Source organism: Podarcis muralis, chromosome 7 (genome assembly GCF_964188315.1).
Source record: "Podarcis muralis chromosome 7, rPodMur119.hap1.1, whole genome shotgun sequence".
In the NCBI taxonomy this organism is placed as follows: domain Eukaryota; kingdom Metazoa; phylum Chordata; class Lepidosauria; order Squamata; family Lacertidae; genus Podarcis; species Podarcis muralis.
The window spans coordinates 8,660,402-8,682,287 of NC_135661.1; the positions used below are offsets into that span (position 1 = coordinate 8,660,402).

The 21,886-nt window shown below is 41.1% G+C and overlaps 1 protein-coding gene across 8 annotated transcripts in view; it reads left to right on the forward strand.

Annotated features, from left to right (window-relative positions):
• Positions 1-21,886, forward strand: part of HECTD4 (HECT domain E3 ubiquitin protein ligase 4) — a 121,969-nt gene that overhangs the window by 3,194 nt on the left and 96,889 nt on the right. For all 8 annotated transcript variants that reach the window (XM_028741328.2, XM_028741329.2, XM_028741332.2 and 5 more), the window contains exons 2-4: positions 14,867-15,384; positions 20,705-20,794; positions 21,261-21,391. In XM_028741328.2, the coding sequence (XP_028597161.2) occupies positions 14,867-15,384; positions 20,705-20,794; positions 21,261-21,391 (739 nt within the window). The remainder of the gene's footprint in view (positions 1-14,866; positions 15,385-20,704; positions 20,795-21,260; positions 21,392-21,886) is intronic.

Genomic DNA, 21,886 nt, shown 5'->3' on the forward strand with positions numbered 1-21,886 from the left:
TCTGGAGTTCATTTTTTTGGTAACAGTACAGCTTATTTGCAAAAATAGAGTTGAACCCATTAGTTAAGCAAACATTAATGGTCAAATCGCATGTCTGGTAGTTGTTATCTGGGCTTATCCATGGCATTCCTATCCATAAGTTGTTCATGGACTGTGCCATGATTCCAAGGTTTGCTTAATTAAGCCTCCTGCTGTCCAGGCTTGAAAATTTATGTAAAACTTGCTACAGAATCAAAATGGATATGTGAGGCCTTTTGGTAAGGTGAAAGAAACTGCAGCTGACAGACATTTCACTCTTGTACATGGGTTTGTTGGAATAACAACATTAAGGGTTATTATATTTATCTATCACCCCATGATTAAAGGAAGCCATGGAAGGAAGGAGGGAATAAATTGGCACCAGATGGAAGAGGTAGCATTGAAGCCCACCAGACAGAGAACAGGAATATTGTGTCTAACCTGAGCCTAAGCCAGATAGTGCTAATTTTGGCACTAAGGTTTGCAAAGCCACTGGAGGCTTGGGATAACTGACAAGGATGGGGGTGGAGCAAGGATGGGGGTGCCTTGGGTGGGGTTGGGGAGAGTTGACTCTTTTCAGCTCTGTGTTACAGACACTTCATTGACTGACTACACTATGCCATTGGTTCAGCTTATCTAGAACCTGAGACACTCCAGTAGCGTTCCATTGTACACATAGTATAAACCTTTAAGGGTTTTGCCGTTAAATGTGTTTGTTTAAAATAAGCCCCTTGCAGCACTTTATGGTGTATTGTTGGCCACTTCAACTTGTTTCTTTACTACACATTTCATACATTGTTTCTGTAAAAAAAATTTGAGCCTGCCCCAGTACACCACTGACACACACTTTGGCAAGAACTTGGGAAAGTTGCCTCATTAGAGAGGTCACAGTTAATTAGAGCTCTTTGCAGCCTGTCTCAGTAATTGTGTCATGAAAAGTATTTAAATGGAATAACAAGAAGCTTCAGAAATTCATTCAGGCAAAGAAAGAGTTAGAGGTGATGGTGATGGAGCCAATTCAGGCTTTCACGTATTGGGGGGAGGGGGAGAAAAGGGTTTGGGCACATATGGTTGCAAAGATAAAGCTTCCAAACATTGGCAGACTGTAAATTGGTGCAGCAACATCTCACTGCCCTATTGTGGTGATATGGAGAGCCCTGGTGGTCTCCCATTTGTGTTCATATGCTATGAATTTCAGAAAGAGTGGAGGAGAGTAATGGGACTATTTTGAGGGCAGGGTGTTGTAAAATGGAATAGAGATTACATGTTACCACAACAAGGAGTGTGGAGAAATAACACACTTATAAATAACAGATTCGCAGTGTACTAGTCAGGAATAGAGGTTCTCACTCATAGTAGCAAGCAGTGTTGGAGTTTCATTTGAAATATGTTAGTTTCAGGGCTTCTTCAGAAGGATTGTAAACAATAGATTTAATGTGGTTTTACCCTGCCATCTCAGGGAGGTCAAATGCACAGTAATAGTGTTTGCTCCTGGATCAGAAACATGGGAAATAATAGTAGGAGATGAATATTGTGCTTATGTCCTGATTCTTGACTGCCCATAGGTGTCTGATTGCCCACTGTAGGGTACAAGATGCTGGACTACATAGGCCTTTGGTCTGGTAGGCTAATAAAAATTGGTCCTTTTTTACTGTCTCAAGTGTCAGCTATGCTTTGCTATAGGTTCATAATCTAGAAGCGACAAGACCGCTCAGTTGCAGCCTTACTGAAAAGAAAATAGTTCTTGGCCAGTAGGTACTTGTTTTTGACCCAACCACATATTACCATATTTTTCCGTCTATAAGATGCCCCCATGTATAAGACCCTATTTTGGGGGACTCAGATTAAAGAAAATGGGGGGAGATGGCCCAGAGTATAAGACACCGCCTAATTTTTGACATTATTATTTAGGGGAAAAACCTAGTCTTAAACACAGAAACATACGGTATATTTATGTGAGGCTGTTGGACTTGAAACGATTTTAGTCTATCCCAAACTCCTTAATGTGACTGTGGGGAACCTTTGGCCCTCCAGTTGTTGCTGAACTCCAACTCCTTCAGCCCCAGCAAGCGTAGCCAATGGCCAGGGATGATGAGAACTATAGTTCAGCAATATCTGGAGGGCCAGAGGTGCCCCTAAACATCTCAGAAAATGTGCATAGCATATACTGATAACTCCCACACCAAAGGGAAGAAGGTACCTCACACTTTTGTTTGAATGTATGCTTAGACATTTCTTAAGGGGAGTACCTGTTCTCTGGACAGCTGCTAGGGAAGATCAGATTGACAGATACCAAGTCCACAACCTTTTCAGTGATGGATCCAGAACTGTAGAATAGCTTTCCTGGGAAACTCCTTTAAGTAGGCTTTGAAGCAAGACTTATATTTTTGTATTAACAAAATACCGTAAATAATATTGTTTTACTTTTTTGTAAGGCACTTTAGAAAGACTTCTCTCTTTTAAAGGTAGGATTTAAATGATCATAATAAATAAATACCTACTGCATTTGGGCACCCTGTCATTCGTGGACCTGTCCCCTGTCATGTGTGTTCCTGAAAATTATGCAGTGATAGTAATTTTTCAGCAATGCACGTAGAAGTATGTAGCCAAACTTGATAACTATGCCCTGGTATATTCTTCATTCAGTAAATATTATGAACTTAGGTATATCAAAGATACATACAAAGTACCCTCAGGTCCCCTTCTGATATTTTACATTCTGTGTTAGAGCAAATAAGTTGAACAACAGCAGAGCTTGGCAGTTTGTTCTAATCAAGGTGTTACTTGAGTTGTCAGGTGGGTCAAACCCCTCTCTGACATGCTATCTGGGGGATATTGTTTGTCCTGCTGGGGACTTGTTAATAGACATTTCCTGACTGACTACAATATTCCTTGTGAGGAACAGGTTTAGACAGGCTTGGTGGGCCCAGTGGTAATCACAGCCCATCTGTTGAGGAGCAGGCCTCTGTCATCATCTTGTTCTATACAGTGGTACTTCAGTTTACGAACTTAATCCGTTCCAGAAGTCTGTTCTTAAACCGAAACAGTTCTTAAACTGAGGCACGCTTTCCCTAATGAGGCCTCCCACCACCAGTGCCCTTCCACCATTTGGCTTCCGTTCTTAGACCGATGTAAAGTTCGCAAACTAGGACACTACTTCCGGTTTTGCAGAGTTCGTAAACCGAATAGTTCGTAAACAGGGCTGTTCTTAAACCGAGGTGCCACTGTTTTGCGTCTTCGCTCTCACCCTTTTGTGCTTCTGCCATACTTGCACACATCCTGGATAGTTTATCAGTTCTGTGCAAAACTCTGGTGGAGTTCCAGTGTACACATGATGTCCCCATGCAAGTAAGGAAGAGCTATCCTGCTTATTTTGTAGAACTGTTGTCATGCGCACAGAGCTGCTTCCCATATGGACAAGGGAGCCTTTCTTCACATGGACACATTTCCCATGCGATCAAGAAGCCTCTGGATTTGAGGATTTTAAATGCAAGGGGAAAGCTAAGTGACAGTGGCTACCACTCTGTACTTGGTGATTTTAAGCATCATTGAAGGGTAAAAAACTAATTCGGAGGAGCCAAATGAGTACCCTGCAAGTGTGTAAGATGGCCATTTCTAAAAACTGACCTAAACTTTGTTCTATTTCATTTAATCAAAGTCAGTGGTGCATATTTACCTGGAGCTGCCGTAAGCCCAGGAAGCTTTCATGTGCCTTAGAAATTACTTTTGCTACTAACTGGTGTGGCAACATTCTCCAGAAGTTCTCACCGGTGATTCACCTTGTCAGTAATGGAAGGCTGTACAGAGAGGAAATTATGATTTCTTAACTGGCCTCATTTGTATCTCTCTCTTTGGGTGGCAGCATGTCAACCCACAATTATTTCATTAGGATTTAACTGATGGGTGTCTAATGACTAAGCAACCTGTGCAGATAGAAACATGCAGGAATGCTCTTGGGCAAACAAGGGAGTGATAGTTCAACTGGAAATAAAGTTGAAGATGCAAATGACTTTTTCATTGTGAAAGGTGTAAAGCATTTTATGACCAATTTCTTAGCAAATATATTATAATCTCTGACTTGAGGGAGTGGGCCAGATATTTTGAGAAATGTTTAAAGTAGCCATTTTCATTTTATGGTGTTTGTGTCTGTGATTCCAAAGGGGAAAGTAAATAGCCCTTTTGGTGCATGTAAGCTCTTGGCCACGTCCAGCTCAGCTCTTTGGATCCTAGCCTTTGTTTTTCTCCAAAGAATTTCATCCCATGTATTCATGTCATTGTCCTTTTTAGCATGTGCTCCATTCAACTGCCAGCTTGTGCAGTGTAGGTTAACTGAAATGTATGAGCATAGACGAACCTTCTTGTTCAGTGCTGGGCTTGGGATGTTGCCAGAGCTCCACAGAGATTTTTCTGGCACCTGGGAAGCATCCATGATGGATTAATTCTCGGGCAAAGGCTTCCAATTGCAAACTTCCAGCTGAATGTTAAAAGGTGGCACCATTCAAATTAGTAAAACAAAACAATTGTTGAGAAGGTCAGTTCTGCTTCTTTGAACAGTGGTTCTCTAGGATTAATACATTTCCTATTTGGGAGTGTTTCAGCACATAAAATGAATGAAATATGAAGAAATGCGAAGGGTGTGTGTGTACCCTGTACTAGACAAGAAACTGTCAACTTGCAAGCTCCAGAGATCTTTTGAGCTGCCAATTGATGAATCCTGGTGAGCATTACCATTACAGAGGAGTTGTGAGTCTTGCTTCCTAAGCACTGTGCTAAAAATATACCTCTTCGTAAGTTGCTGTTTCTTTCCAGGTTGGGATGAGAGAAGCTTTAAGTTATTCTGCTTGTATTTTTTTTTTAATACCTTGGCTTAGCATATGCTTATAATCAATTGCTGCCAAAGTGACTTCACATTGGGTTTCAGTATTTGTGACTTGCTGCCTTGCACTTTGTAAGTGGCACTGCTGGAAATGCTGATTAATACAGAAGCAGAAACCAGAATCTGCATTTACATTTAAGACCAACCAGTCTAGCACAAAGTGGTGTTCCAGGGGCAACACACTTCCATGCTTTGGACTTACTGAAAAAGACACAGGGTTGTAACAAGAGGAATGACAATAAATAGGAAATGCAAGCTTTGTGCTAGGCTTTTCTGCTAGGGAGCCTTGCGTGTTGTAGACGTGTTCTAGGCTGCACAGGCTGTTCAGGCATAGTGCTGTCCGATCCTCTTGTCCCTTGCTGCAGTGCCATGTGAGTATTAGGGCTGTACTTATTGCAGGCAAATGTTAATAGTATGGTGAGTTTTCCAGGAAAGCTGTATACCATCTTAATATTGCATTGTGTTGATATGCTAGCCCACGTTGAGTGGTTAAAAATGTGGGCTAAAATCCTTTGAAAATAAAATAATAAATTACTGATAATCACAGGACCCCAGGGTCCCCCAAAGAAGTTGCTGCTCCAAACCCTGAGATTGGTGGTGTGTGTGTGTGTGTGTGTGTGTGTGTGAGAGAGAGAGAGAGAGAGAGAGAGAGAGAGAGAGAGACGCTTTCAGCTTTGCAGATCTCTGGAATATGTTAAAATTATATCTTAAAATATCCTAATCTGCATTGGAATCACATGTTGGAGCCATTGGGCATTGTAGTGTCTCGGCAATTTTGTCATGATACAGAGCACAGTTTAATATCTTTCAGCACAAAAGTCTCAGTTTCATGCATGTTTGATGTTTAAGTGACACAGTACCTAATTATCCGTCCCCCTTTTCTTTTGTGTCATGTCTTTAAATTGTAAGTTTGAGAGTAGGGACTGCCATTTTTTTATTGATCTGTAAGTTGCTCTCGAGGGATGTGGGTGGCGCTGTGGGTTAAACCACAGAGCCTAGGACTTGCCAATCAAAAGGTCGGCGGTTCGAATCCCCATAATGGGGTGAGCTCCTGTTGCTCGGTCCCTGCTCCTGCCAACCTAGCAGTTCGAAAGCACGTCAAAGTGCAAGTAGATAAATAGGTACTGCTCTGGCTGGAAGGTAAACGGAGTTTCCGTGCACTGCTCTGGTTCGCCAGAAGCAGCATAGTCATGCTGGCCACATGACCTGGAAGCTGTATGCCGGCTCCCTCGGCCAATAAAGCGAGATGAGCGCCGCAACCCCAGAGTCGGTCACGACGACCTAATGGTCAGGGGTCCTTTTACCTTTACCTTTACCTTTAAGTTGCTCTCGGAGACTTTTTGGCTGAAGAAAATGCTTTCAATCAATCAATCAATCAATCAATCAAGGCTGCAGATTGTTTCCATAGTTTTTAGATAGAGCTCTAGTCCCCCTATTTCACAGTTAATGAACTGAAGAAGTGAAACAAGTGCCTCTCAGTTTGTCCAGGACAGGGATGGAAATTAAAACTGTCTATCCATTGAGCTGAACACCTAGAGAATCAAAGTGCATAAATCAAATGTGAAATGGGTGTTGAAATGTGTAGACCACCGAAAACATTGACTGTTTGTCACTAAGTCCATCTATATTCAGCAGTGGTTCTTAAATTTCACTGGATCCAGGATGAGGAGGACCATTTGACATGCCTGAATGAGACCTGCCACCTCTGACATTCCTAGAAGTATATTTAATAGCTTTAGAATTTGTGCAGACTCCTTTTGCTGAATTTGGCTAACAGCCCATGGGATGCGTAATCTTGGGGAAATATTATGACACCAGTGGTAGTAGCAGAGTCAGTTGCAGACCATTAGTACAAAGCCTCTTTCAGGAAAAAAGGCATTCCATGCAGGAAGAAAAACCTTGGTGATACTTTCACCATTGAGAGCTGGAAACTGTTACAATTTTGTTATTGAATTTCTTGATCATTTTTTCTGTGGTGTCTGCAACACATACATAGTTTCCTCGTTTTGTTGCTGCCAAAAATGCAAAGTCTGCACTCATGGTATCAGTAAAGAAAAAGAATTATTCCCCCTCCATTCTCACAAAATTCCTTGATGGCTTTTCAGCTCTCCCTTTTCTTTTATGGCAAAGTGGGTCATTGAAACTTTTCTTCTCTTTTTAGCCTAAAGCATTTTTATAAGCTGCACACTATATAAGCCACTAATTGGGCCATGTTGCTGCCACCAGGGAATCTATTTGCTATGGCCCAGTGTTAGCAGAGTGGTAGCACCTGTTACTTGGTAATTTCAGTGTGTGCAAAACTGTGGCTTATTTAGAGCATCATTCAAACCTGAACTGAAAGATGTTTAACCATAACTTTAATTAAAATATGGAATGAAAATGAACCTTAATAATTTTGCTACCACATTTTCCCAGTGGACTATTCTTCGTTTTCAGAAGGGGGCATGAAACCATTTAGTATTGTGCTTACCTGGTGCAGAACCTAGAAGGTTGCATACCCTTTTTTGCAGGTTATCTATCATTCAGCATCTTGCCTATGTTCCAGATACCTTTCTTTCCTGTGACACTGAAAAGTCATCAGGTTTGGGCAGGCTTGGAAAATTGTTTGATTTAAGCCATTAGCTCTCTATAAAGCCTCTCTTTTACCACTGTAGGCAGTATCATTTATTTATTTAATATGCTGCCCTGCCTCTCCTGTGCTTGAAGCCCCTCAACAGAATGAAATAAAATGAAGTCCTAATTGGACAGTTTCAGCAGCAGCAACCATAATCTCCAATACAAATCCTTGCTGGCTTCGAAAGTCCTTTGTAGATGTTCCCAGGTGTTCCTAGATGGATCTTAGGAACATAAGAAGCAGCTTAATAATAATATTATTATTATTTCCCCAGCCACTCTGGGTGGCTCCCAACAGAATATTAAAAACACAATAAAACATCAAACATGAAAACTTCCCTAAACACCCTGTGACAGACCATTGGTCCATTTTGCTCTACACTGACTGACAGCAGCTCTTCAGGGTATTAGACTGGGGTCCTAGCTCAAGATGCCAGGGATTGAAAGTGGATCTTCTATGTGCAAAGCATGCTCTGTCACTGAGCTACAGCCCTTCTCCTAAGTATTGCAATCCCTTCTTGAAAGTGTGTGCTGTGGTGCTCCCGCCTCTGGAAATGTAAGTGTTTGGGAGAGACCTAAAGGCACTGAGTTTACTAATGAACCTTTACAAAGTGACCAATGACTGAATCTGACCAGTGCAGGACTGGCCAATTTGCAGAAGTGACTAAAATGTAACTTGGAGCGTCAGCATATTTAGAAACAGCAAGAGGAAGACTTGAGATCCCTTATAGAAGCTATTTGGGCACCATCTTTAGGTCATGTTTAGAGGTTGCAAGGAATCTTGGCAAGATTCTTGAAGGTGTGGTAGCATCTTAGGCCAGGTTCTGGATGAAACCTATTGGACCCATTTCAAGCAGGTCTGATTTTGAGACTGAGACACCTTTGGTCACCTTGGCAGGTAAACTGTGTCAGGAAATAGATAGGGGCAGAATGTCTGCTTAGGTGGGAAAGTATCTTATGTTTTGGTCCTTGCTTGGAGGCCAGTTTCAGAAGATGATGTGGGATTCACCTTGGCCATTGGAGCGTAATATCCCACAGGATTGATTCTTTCCCCAAGTTTGAGGTGGGAGAAAAGAAGCTGGAGTGTATATATATTGGTTTAGCTGGCCAGTTGAAGCCATCTATCATCCCCTAACAACCCATACACCTCTTTGTCTGGATTAAGCTATACTGTAGTTTACCTCTGGTGGGGGGGATTGTGGCATGCTCCTTCTGGGATAGTTTGTCTACCTTTGGTCCCCACTCTGTTCTAAGTTCTCAGCTTCTGCCCCTATAAGCTGTCAGCATGCCACATCCTGAGAAAAGGTACGAACAGTGGATACAAATAACAGAAGGAATCAAGAGAGAAGACCCAGAGAGGAATCCAGAAATGCCGCAAGCTGGCTTTCTGTACCATCCATTTTCTAAATTACTTGTTGGAGTAGCAGTATTCACAGTCATCCTGTAAAATCTCTAGCCAGGTACCAGATTATATTGCGATCTATTTAGGTGGCACAGAGATGTAAGTGGAATGTAATTGCACACAGCTGGAAGAGTTGGGCCTATTTCTCACCTTCTGGGATGTAAAATGAGAATCCCTTCTTGTTTGCTTTAACATGACCTTGTAAACAATATAGGCTGCTGTGTGCTTAAGACTACCTGACTTCTTACTGGACTACTGCTGAAACTTGCAGCTATGAGTTTATTGTGAAATCAGTGTATCTCGTGCATGCAAGTTTTTCACAGCCTCCATATGTCTTTGTTGTCATCAAAATGCTAGGCCATACCTTTTCCATTTAATGTGGATTTCTCCTTACTGTGGAATATCCAATAAATAACTCATGCATCTGCAGCCACTGCTGGTATGGAAGCTCTTTTTTCACATGTGACACTTTAGTGAGGGACCTTTATTACCACACCTTTGTGTCCATTTGCTCCTCAGCTGAGTACAACCTAGTCATTTTGTTTCTGGGAGTACAAGCAGGTGATCCCATGTTCTTTGTTGTCAGCCCACTGTCGAGAGCCAGTGTGGTGTAGTGGTTAAGAGCAGTAGTCACGTAATCTGGGGAACTGGGTTCGCGTCCCCGCTCCTCCACATGCAGCTGCTGGGTGACCTTGGGCTAGTCACACTTCTCTGAAGTCTCTCAGCCTCACTCACCTCACAGAGTGTTTGTTGTGGGGGAGGAAGGGAAAAGGAGAATGTTAGCCGCTTTGAGACTCCTGAAGAGGAGTGAAAGGCGGGATATCAAATCCAAACTCCAAAACTCCTCCTCATCAGCTGCTTGTTTGGTTATTCTTCACACTCATGGACTTTAGTTGGTATGGAGCCTCAGACACTCCAGTAATCATTAATTGAAATGCCGCTGCTTCAAGTGTTGTCTGGTCCTTTTTTATATATATGGAAGCCGTGGACAAGGGGATGTTGAGGTGCCTTTGCCCTCCTGCCAGTCCCCCCCAAAAGCACAACCATTGTGGTGTGGTGGTTTGAGTGTTGGACTAGGGCCTGGGAGTAAAGGTAAAGGTAAAGGTACCCCTGCCCGTACGGGCCAGTCTTGACAGACTCTAGGGTTGTGCGCCCATCTCACTGGGAGACCAGGGTTCAAATCCCTGCATTGCCATGTGAAGCTCCCTTGAGCAGTGGCATAGCGTGGGTTGTCAGCACCCGGGGCAAGGCAAGTAATTTGCGCCCCCTAACCCGTGGATTTGCGCCCCTAACCCCCAGATGTTGCGCCCGGTGCGGCCGGCCCCCCCTGCACCCCCCACGCTACGCCACTGCCCTTGAGAGACCTTGAGGCAGTTGCTGTCTCTCAGTCTAACCAACTTCACAGGGCTGTTGTGAGGATAAAATGGGGGTGGAGGAGCTCTTTGGATGAAATGTGAGATACAAATGTAGTAATAAATACAAAGTAAACTATCCATTTCCCCTGTTATGCAACATGCTTACAACATTTGTTCTTGCACTTGGACACTTATTGTAGGTCTTTTTAAATTTGCACTCACAACACAGGAACAGAGATACCTAAATACCTGCCCGGAATGGAAAAGGTAGTGGAGTGTAAGAAAGGAGAGTGATTGAGGGGAGGGACACAAAACACAACTTGGGGCCCTTCCCCCTTCATTTGATTTCAAAGTCACAGGTCTGAGAGGGTTTTTTGTTGTCCCGCTGCCTTCCCTGGGAAAACCATCTGCTGAATCGGAACTGGGGAAAGTGGCAGGACAAAAAGAAACCCTCTTGGACCCATGACTCGAAATCATGGGATACATTCTGTCAAGCTCCTTCCACTGGTGTGGATGGCAAGTAGCAGAATTGCAATGAATATGATGACTAGGAAAAGGGGGAGTGTGTAAGCAGTTGCATGACAAGTGTGCACACAGAAAAATCAGATCTGAACAACTCATTAGCAAGAGAACTCCTCTGTGTGGACACGACCAGTCTTCTGATTGTGAATTGGAAACAGGATCCATAGTGCAAATTCAACAGCACATAGTTACTTGGGCTATGTTTGGGCAACTCTGAAGAGGTGCAATTTTCTTGAAACACCAGCATTTGCTTAGCAATGTATGAGATTCAGAGAGCTATTTCAGTCATGCCTAAGTCTTGTGCAGATCAGCTAGGCTCTTTGAACAGCAGGTCCCTATTCCTTTGGCTCTTCCTTCAGTTTCAGAAGTGGTTTAGCATATGGTGGGCTGCTGTTCAAGAAATAGAAGTCCAAAGCCCTTTGGACTTAATCAGTTGCACAATTCTTCATCTACCATCCTATCTTTTACTTGGCCAACAAATTAAACGGGCCTTGTTATTCTGCCGTGGTATTGCCTCCACTAGAGTTTGCTTTTGTCTCATTTGTCTCTATGCACGCAGAAAATTCCTAGGCTCCTTCCTCTCTTTGAATTTTATTGTCCTTGGGATAGTTTTGGCTAAGGGGCTTTTGTCACTCTCTGTTCCAAGAGTTCTGTCTTGAGAAGATGACACTTTATCATTCAGCTGAGTATCTGGAGTATGTCCAGGCCCTTTGGTGTGTACAGAATTCAGTATCAACCTATTATACTGTTGTTGTTTTCTCCCCTGACCCTGTACTCCTATGTAATTACAATTTTGATTTCTCCTCTCTGCTACTTAATTGTCATCCTTACCTTCATCAGCTTTCAGTTCTGACCACTGCTTTCATCCCAATCTGGCAGGCTTGGGTGGAAAAAGCAAAGATTGACGCCTGCCAGAATTTGCATTCCTCCACTTTTTCTGTATATCATAGTCTGGCTGTGACTCTAATTCTTCTCTTTTAATGGAATGGAGTTCTTTCAGGAATTGCAAGATTCTTAGATTTGAAAATGGGGTATAGGGCCACCTTGGGGAGAGTAAAGTGGGAAGTATTACTGTTTACCTCCAATAAAACTGGCTAGTTCTAGAACTGACAAGGTGCCACTGCAAATTAGTAACGCTTAGTACCGTAATGGATTTTTAAAAGCAGTTGTGAATTTTGGGCACTGCTAAATCAATACTTGCAGCAGTTGCTAAAGAGTGTACACCAGCTGATTTCATTTGGTTAATTATCCTTGAAATCCTTTCTAGATAATCCAATTTGTTGTTTGTTGAGTTTGTCCTTGAAAATTATTTAGAAATAACACAAAATGCCATTTAAATTGTTCTGGGGGGAAACCTTGGTATTGCATGTCATGTAATCTCACCTACAAAACCAAAAGAGCAGCTCTTAATGTTCAGAACGTTGTAAATTCAGAAGAGATAAGATAACCCTTTAGATATTTGAAGATGACTGTCGCATGAAAGATGGAGCAAGCTTGTTTTCTCCTGCTCTGGAAGGTAGGCTCCAAGTTACAAGAAAGGAGATTCCAACTAAACATCAAGAAGATCTTTCTGCTGGTAAGAGCTGTTCAGGAGCAGAACTGACTTCCTTGGAATGTGGTGGACTCTCATTCCTTGGAGGTATTTAAGCAGAGGCTGGATGGCCATCTGTCATGGATGTTTTCGTTGAGATTCCTTCATTTGAGGGGGTTGGACTAGATGACCCTTGAGGATGCTTCAAACTCTACAATTCTGTGATTCTATTATTATGTTTGTGAGTATGGATCAGGAACATTAAAGAGGACAGAAGGGGAAATCAGCAGAAGGGTTCCCCACCCCCCACCCCACTGCCACAGCTCTGGTTTTAACTGCTTAGCTATTAAGGCTCAGTGATGAAACTGGTGAGGTCAGGAAGTGAGTTAAGCTTAGGTGCTTTTCCCAGGGTGGGAATAAGTGGTAGAGCAGACATATAAGCAGTGGCCAATCAGTAGCAGGAAATTAGTGTGGTTTATGCAAAAGTTATTGGTTTTCTTTTCTTAAAAAAAAAAAGAAATTCTATAGAAGAACAAGAAAAAGGTACAGAAAGTGTCAGTTTACACAAGTAGTGGGGAACATCTAGCTTGTGGGTCTAATTAGGCTGCAAGATTTTGAGGGCTGGCCTGCCAAGTGGTTTCAGACAAACCACGCTTACCTAAAAGGAAAATAGGAATCAATTGAAATGGTTTACTCATTATGTGAACACTTGCGTAACATACGATTTCCTGAAAACGCATTGTGTTCAGCTAACGAGACCTGCATGTACTATATTGATACCTCAGAACATTATGAGTGATCTTATCCTCTGTATTCAATAAATGGCTACCAATATATCTTAAATCATTTTATTGTCTCTCCCCCTCCTTTAAAATTAATAATAATAATAATAATAATAATAATAATAATAATACCCTGCCCATCTGACTGAGCTGCCCCAGCCACTCTGGGTGGCTTCCAACATAATAAAAACACAAAATCAGTTCTATAAAGGCGTTTAAATGATACATATGACAGCACATTTATACTATGTAAATTGCACATTGTTTTGTTGGTCACGAGCTGTTTAATATAAAAAACATTTCAAGTAATATATTTTTTAATGCTAAGAAATTCAAAGATGGGGATAAAGATAAAACACAGATTTTTCCTTTCATTTGTTTGGGTTGGCAGAGTACGTGTTTTTGTGACCAACATAATTTGCTAAACCAGTATGTGTTGCATTGTATTAAGCTTATCTGATTTTATTCTTTACTTAAAATTTCCTCTCCGTATAGCAAATGAGAAAGCAAAACTATCACTAAATTAGGTCTCATTAACCTATTGTCTATTTTCTTGGTGAGGTGTTTAGCTGAAGATTAGAAAAAAATATAGGAATTCTGCGTCATCTTTCATGTAATGCTTCTGGTTGTTTTACTCAACTGTAAAATGCCACTTTGAAAAACTGTTGCCAGTTAATGAAACTTTGGAAAACTAAAATGATATACGTAGAATATGTTTATTATAGATGGAAAATGTAGTTTGACATACCCCACTATGTAACCCTTTGTTTTCGGACATAAAAATATGGGTTTTTTTCTATAGAGTTTCTTATGTCTCCTATAGAATATTTCCCCCTATATTTAACACCTGCTTTATCATGAATCCTTTTACTTATTTAGTTACTGTTCTATATTTTAGGAGTATTTTATGTATTTTTGATAATATATATTTATTTTAGTGTTCAATTTTTCAACATCTGTTAATTCACTTAATTTACTCTGTATTTGAGCCGGAGGAAAGACCTAAAATACAGTTTTGATACTTAGCAAAGCTAGTCTTTGCTCAGAGGTGTAAGCATTTGCATCACTGTGCTGTTCCAACAAGACAGCTAGCTATGGCTAATTTCTAAAAAACAGAAACAAGCTAATTAAAGAGGAAATAACTTCCCACGTTGATTCTCTGTTATAATCTTCCATATCATTTTTCTTTGAAGTGGTGTTGCTTGTTCTCAGGAGGAGGGAGGTATGTCATAGCATCTTGTATCTGATGGGAAGCTAGCTGAAGAGTTGAGGCATAATGTACAGCTTCAGATCTCATAGCATTATTTGTAGTGCACAAGGAGAGAAAGTTCTGTCCATGAGTTTTCTCCCAGTGCTAATTAACATGTAGGGTGCAAAATTCTTGGAGATTGTAGCTAGGGAGAAAAGACTAAAAACCTTCCTTCCTGCGTACTGTGATCTGGGTTGCAATCCCCCTTACCCTACATGCTCAAATTTATTTGATGTAAATTTAATTTAGTAAGCATCTTAAAACATTTATTAAATGTGATTACAGATCGTGTTGCAGTTGTTACCTCCTAAAGTGCACAATTTGTTCAGTTAGTCCTGAATTTAGATGACCTGATTCATCTGAAACATATGGTTTTATTTTATTAGAACTTTCTGCCTTTGTGTCATATTTATTTACACATTAGGTACTGAAAGCAAGTGCCTTGACTTGTGCAAAAGTTCTTCTAAAGGCATCCTGCCACATTAATTCATCAGCATGCACTTCTTTTCCCTGCCTAGATCTTAACATTTGAAACCAAGAATCCAACGGAGCTGTCGGAGCGCCTGCGTTCTGTCTGTGGAAATCAGAGCAACGCCTATGCCCGCCTGCTAGAATACCGCTTGAATGCTCTGCGTGGACTCTGGAATGCCCAGCGCCAGCTTGCCTTGGAGGAACAGCATGAACGGGAAAACTCTGGGGATGAGGAAGCCCTTGCCTTGCTCAAGCGGCAAGGCCTACTACAGCAACCTGAACAAGCACCTTTCACTTCGCGGATGGGGCTGCTCCTGGTCTTCCCTCTCATTGAGTCCCAGAGCAGAACAGACCCTTCCCTTTGTAACATAACTGCTGAGGTGCTCTTGACTTGCCTTCGTGACTGTCAGCCCTTGAGCTTGACTAAGGAGCCTGTGGACTGTCTCAATGGCATTGAGTCCTTGCTCTGCTCATGGCTGGAGGAGACGTCCGCTTCGGGCCAACAGATTCCACAGAAGCAAAAAGAAAACGCTGCTGCTGCCCTTGTTGCCTTGGCTTGTGCAAGGTAGGAGAGGCGTAGGGTGGGAAATCTGGGCGTGCAGATCATTTCATTGATTACCTTTGTATGCCCATGTTAAACTGTGGCAGAAATATTAAGATGTGCCCAGGGATTCAGGACTGTGCTCAGGGATGGGAATTTGGCTTTGTTGTCCCGTTGCCTCCTTTTCTCCTGTTCCACCTAGCCACAGCTTTTAATTTCTAGCAGCAGAGGGAAGAATGTGTATTGGCATGGATTGAGGCATAGGTGGCAGTGGTGGGAAGTTGTTTGCTTCCAGGATTGTTCTAACACAGCCTTCCCATATCATAAAATCAGGGGTTCCCCACTAGCTAAGTACTGCGGACCCCCTGTTTTTCAAAAGCCAAACCATGGTCCCCCTACTTTTGAACATTTTGATATCTCTATGGTATTTTTTGTTATGTGAATGCAGTGCTTTTTTTCCTAAAAAAATGTTTAGGGGTACTCTCATTTTCCTACTCATATTGAAATACTGCCCCTCCATGAGGCCAAACTTAGATTCACAAAATGTTTAGGGGTCTGCGTCCCCCCAGAAAAAAAGCACTGGTGCTATGGTCCTGCTGGGTGGGTTACATGAACCCTCAGTTGGGAACCACTAATTTAAAGGAACCTGTACAGTGGGGTTTATGTTGTTTTGTGGGTCAAGGAATCCATTTGTGAATATTAAAGTACACTAAGGTCCCACTTTCCAAACACAATGCATTCCCAGGAAATCATTTGTTAGGTGAGCATTCACATAATACACCAATGATTTCCTATGGGAACTTTTGTAATCTGTGATATATCTCTCTCCCGTCTTGCCATGGTTTCTCCTAAAATGGCTGTAGCCAATCACCAAAAGAAAAAAAAAAAGACTTGGGCATGTGAATGTTTTGTTGTAGAAGAGCTCTCTATAAGTAAAGGCATAAGAATTACAAGTAAAATGTAGCTTCCCACATTAGTATACACTGTGCAAAAGCAATTAGCAAGTTTTTAAATATTTTGAAGACCAGATCAGTAGAACTATGTTTTCTTAAATGTTTTATAACTAATATAGGCATGTTCTTTGCTCCAGCTCTTCTTTCTTTGATTCATTTTTATAATCCTTTTAGATTATGCTTTTGAGCATCAGCAGGTTCTTTGCATGCAAATGCTAGTCTGACTTACAGATAGTGTGTCAGAAAGCTCAGGTATATGGGTGGACAGTTCTGAGAAATGGCACTTACTAATAATCTATTGATTCCAAAAAATTCTGGTATTGGATATTCCTTAGCTGCCTTAGTGCCAGGGAAGGAGCCTTTAGACCTTGGGATGGTATTGACCTTGTTACCCCTGCTGGGATTCCTTTATGTAGCATCACTGGATTTTGTGAAACTGATGGTTTGGACATTGGCTCAGAGAACATGAGATTTCCAACTATGCATTCATGGGATTAATGTCATGTAATAATTCTGTGGTCTCATTTTTAATCATTTTTCAGAAGCAGACTAGCAAAGTAGGTTTTTGTTTTTGTTGTGCTTCCAGCTCATTTATGACTTAGCAGAAAACAAAACCATAAAGCTATATTTAGAGAACATGATGCCATCATTTTCCAGCCATGAACCATAAAGATCGCAATAGATACACAATTTGTATTATACTCAAAATGTTTAAATAAAAACAAACTTGCAGAAAGGGTTACAGTGAGTTGTGCTGGCTTTTATTTGAGTTGCGAAAATTATTAGAAATGGTTGAGAATCCCAGCACTTTTAATGGGCAAATTGAGAACAGCTGTCAAATTAAATTTCTCCCCCATGTTTGTCTCACTGCATTGCCAGCATTTATTCATGGACTCTTCCTGGAATTTTCACTGTCATCTGAATAAAGCACGACAGAATCATTTGATATACCTGGATGTATGCAGCTTCTTCAAACATTTTAAAAAGTAATTTTTGAGTATAATACAAACTATGCAATGCAGGTAAACCTCAAGACCATGGGTAGGCAAACTAAGGCCCAGGGGCCGGATCTGGCCCAATCACCTTCTAAATCTGGCCCGCTGACGGTCCGGGAATCAGCGTGTTTTTATATGAGTAGAATGTGTCCTTTTATTTAAAATGCACCTCTAGGTTATTTGTGGGGCCTGCCTGGTGTTTTTACATGAGTAGAATGTGTGCTTTTATTTAAAATGCATCTCTGGGTTATTTGTGGGGCATAGGAATTGGTTCATCCCCCCCCCCCAAATATAGTCCAGCCCCCCACAAAGTCTGAGGGACAGTGGATCGGCCCCCTGCTGAAAAAGTTTGCTTGATCCCTGCTCAAGACAATTACGTAAAGAAAACAAGGAGAGAGAGAGAGAGGCCACAGGTCAGTTTCACAGTTGACAGATAACCTAAAGTAGAATTGGGGTAAAAGGAGAGGAGGGAGATAAGGAGATGGATAATACAAGAGTTCAAGTTCAATGAGTTTTTCAGTGGCTCATCTGAGAAGATGGTGGAAACTGTCCTCCTACAGAATCACTGATGAGGGAGACCAAGGGGAACCAAGCTGTAGCAAAAACATCAGGTTTTACACAATTCATAGCAAGCCAGATGGCATGAGTCAGTTTCTCAGGTAAAGCTATGAAACAAAAGGCTTATACATGCCCTCCAGGATAAAGTCTGAGGACATTTTCCAACTTCCTACAATAGTCATCCAGGCTGCTACAAGAAGAAACATCAGCAGATCCTTAGGGAGCAATTTAGGGCCAGTAAAAATGATAACGGAGCAGGTACAGGAGACTTAGGAACAGTTTGCTTATTATATTATATTATATTATATTATATTATATTATATTATATTAATTATATTATATTATATTATATTATTATATTAATGTTATAGTATAAGCTGGAATTAAATATATTATCCCAGAAATGCTCAACGTAGGGAAAAGCTGCCACGTATACAGTGCCTCAGTCCTCACATCCACTCTAACACTTAGGCGACTGTGCCATACAAACAATGAATTAGCTTAAGAGAAGCATTTTTAATTCCTGCAGAAATTGTCTTAAAAGGGACATGAGTCCACATGGCTAAGAGTCCTACATTCTACATATCTTTACTAGAGCTCCTAAACAGTTGTACAGTTTGTGCTGTGTACATCTTATTAAGGTCTCCTGCTTTGAAGGTAACTTCCATATAATTTGCAAAAGCTCTCCCCGCATGTTTGTATTGTGCCAGTCTTTCTCAATGGACTTCTAAAACCCAACCAAATACTGGTACTTTGCATGATATTTAGCTTCCAGGGCTTTGCTGCTCTTCTGTTCTTAATTCATTCTTATCTATTTTAATATCACTTTTCACAGCAGGTACATACATCTTCTTTCTGGTGCAGGTTTGACCTCTCACACATTTTGTCAAATAGTTGAATAACTTCCTCTTTTCCCCATTTTTTATCCTCTTTTAAGTTTAGTAGAGTTGAACCGAATTTTTTGGCCTATTTTTTTCTGCCACTTAGATTTTCTTTGAGGCTTATTTTTCATTCTGATGTGATCTTTTAAAGAGTTCTGAATATCACTTCCTGTGGCTCCTCTATTGTGGTTGTCTGTGGGAATGTAACCTGTATTGTGTGATTCCTCATTAGTATTATTTGCATGGCAGCACAAAACATTGTGTGATTTGAATACTGATAAAGAATGCACAATTATCAGTCCAGAGATGTATGCTGGATATTTCTCCCAGTCATCTACCAGAATGGTTTCACAGACCAGTTTAAGGTGTTGTAGTGTCTTCAGCATTATTACCTGTTTTGAAGGGTTATGTCATCAACTTTCACACCAAAAAGAAAGAAAGAAAAAGAAAGAAAGAAAGAAAGATACTTTGGATAAGATATTTAGGTGAAATGTTTATTTTAAAATTAATATTATAGTTATTTTAATGTTCACAAATGGATTCCTCAGCTACAGAAATGACACCATATGTGTTCTCATATGGAAAGGGTTACATGCAATAAACATTACCAAAATGTTCTTATCTGGCTGCCATATTGGAGACAGTGCATTTCCCAATATGATTCTACATCTGATACTTTTTGTAAAAAGGATATCTGTACTTTTGCAGAAGTGGACTCTCTTTACACAACTTAGGCTAATTATTGGCTACAGAAATGTTTTGGGGCAATGTTAATTTCTGTGTACCTTTATGCTTCCTATCTTGATTATGTTTACAGTATGTGGTAGATCTTAACTGTATTGTAATTGCATTTGTATGATACAGAAACCATACAAATATTGTTGTAGTCTAAATGACTGAGACTGCCCTTCTGCTCCCCTCCCCCACAATTTCCTTACTTGAATGCAACTCAAGACATAAGGCAAGCCAATTCCTTCTAATTCAATTTTCTACAGTTTCATGCCCTTGAATTGATTTTGCTCTGAGTTTATGCTCTGGAAGAAAACTCCTTTGAGTAGGGCTGCACCTGCCTTCCATACTGAAATTCTGTGCTGTGGACATTCCTTTGAATTTCTGACTTCTGACTGCCCTCAGCCTTATAGGTGCTGCCCTGTAAGGTAGCCAGTGTTGATTCCTTCCCCTATGTCTTATCTACCAGTGTCTTGCCTTCACTACTGGTTATTCTTTTGTGACGAATGGGAGCAAAGGGAGTATTGGCTCTGTAGTATCCTTGTGTCTGTACATGTGCCAGTCAAGTTCACATCAACTCTTTTGCTGTTGCGCACAAGAGTTTGCACAGTTCACACCATGCTGCTTTGCATCAGTTGCACACCCAATTTTTATCAGTGGTGGAATAGCTGCTGCAGGCCAGTTTGCTGATGTGATCACCGTACTGGTGGCTGCATGGGGTACAGAACTGTTGTTTTGATGGATCCTTCCATACCAACCATGATATTACTTTAACAGTTCCACTCACATCCTACCTTGTCGGTTCAAGCATGGTAAAGAAGCAACCTAGGAGAAGAAAACTGATGAGGATGGAGGCGTTAGCCTATTGTTAAGTTTGCCCATTGTTATCGTCCTTCCATCCCAAATTATAATAGAATCTCAAAGGCAGGTGAAAATCTCCAGACTCTTCTGTGAAACCGGTAAGGTATCCTGAAGCTTTAGATAATGAAGGTTTATGTAAAAAGGATCTCTGGTATATAATATGGCTATCTACCCCATGTCATTGGTGTTCCATGAAATTTGGTAAATGTAGAAACACACTCAGAGGAGGTGTGTTCTAAGTTGTATTTCATGAAGACATCTTGAGGCTTTGAACCAGTAAGAGTTTGCTGGACTTTTTAAGAGCATCTGTTGTTGTCCTGCAGTTTCCAAGAGTGACTGCTGCTTTGTCTTTTAACTCTTTCCTCAGGGGATCATTGAAAACGTTTGTTCACACAGTACACCTTTTACAGAAGCAAACAGAGTTGGGATCCCTGCCTGTAGCTGATGTGTTACACAGGTAGGAAGAAGGCTTCTGGGGGCAATCATATTGCTATAGATCAAAGACGAATCTTAAAAATATACTCATGCATCAATGTTGGGATTTTTTTAAAACTTAGAGTGAGCAATTAGAAAAGCCCATTCCCCACCCTTACCCAGAGCTATTTACAAACTAGAACTACACTAATAGTCCTTACTGTTCATACATAAGCCATCCACCATTTAAGTACCGTATTTTTCCATGTATAAGACTAGGTTTTTACCTAAAAAATAATATCAAAAATTAGGGGGCATCTTATACATGGGGCCATCTCCCCCCCCCCCCATTTTCTTAAATCTGAGTCCCCCAAAATAGGGGCATCTTATAGACGGAACAGTACAGTATATTTTAATGTGCACTGTATGTCTGTCTTTAGCTAATTATTTCCATTTCACAGAAGCATTTCCCCCATTTCTAAACTTTACTTTGTATTCATTCTCTAAAGGTTGTTGCTTTTGGAAGGGGGGCCTGGATCACCCTCTTGTTTGCTTGGGGGCAAACACATGGTGTCCTGGGGGTTTGAAGATATGTTGCCAGCACCTGATGCCAACCCGGGCTCGGGCTCAGAAAATAAAGGTGAGATTTGTGAATTTAAAGAACAAGAACATTTCTGCATTGGGATTGCCTTGCCTTTTAAATAACCACAGTCTGAAGTTGTAAGGGTAGACAGGTGACAGCTGGTGCTGCGCAGACAGTCAGAAGGTATTTATTTATTTGATTGATTGATTGATTGATTGATTGATTGCATTGGCACCCTGTTGTTCAGCCGAAAAGGCTCCCAGTGCAGCTTACATGGAAAGCCCTTGTGCACAAGGGGAGTCCACTGCAGCAGACACACATGTTATAATGTTGTTTGTACAAAGGTGGGATTTTACTGCTAGATATGGTTAAGTTGTTTCCCAGTCTGTAATATGAAAAATCATCTAACAAGTAGGAGACAAATATTGTACCACTCCTATTCAGGGTTCCAGCTAACTAGCCACGCCTTCTTCAAGGGTACACCATTCCATTTCCCTTCCCACCCCTTTCTTTTCTGTGTGTTTCCCCTCAGACAAAACAAAACAAATTCCT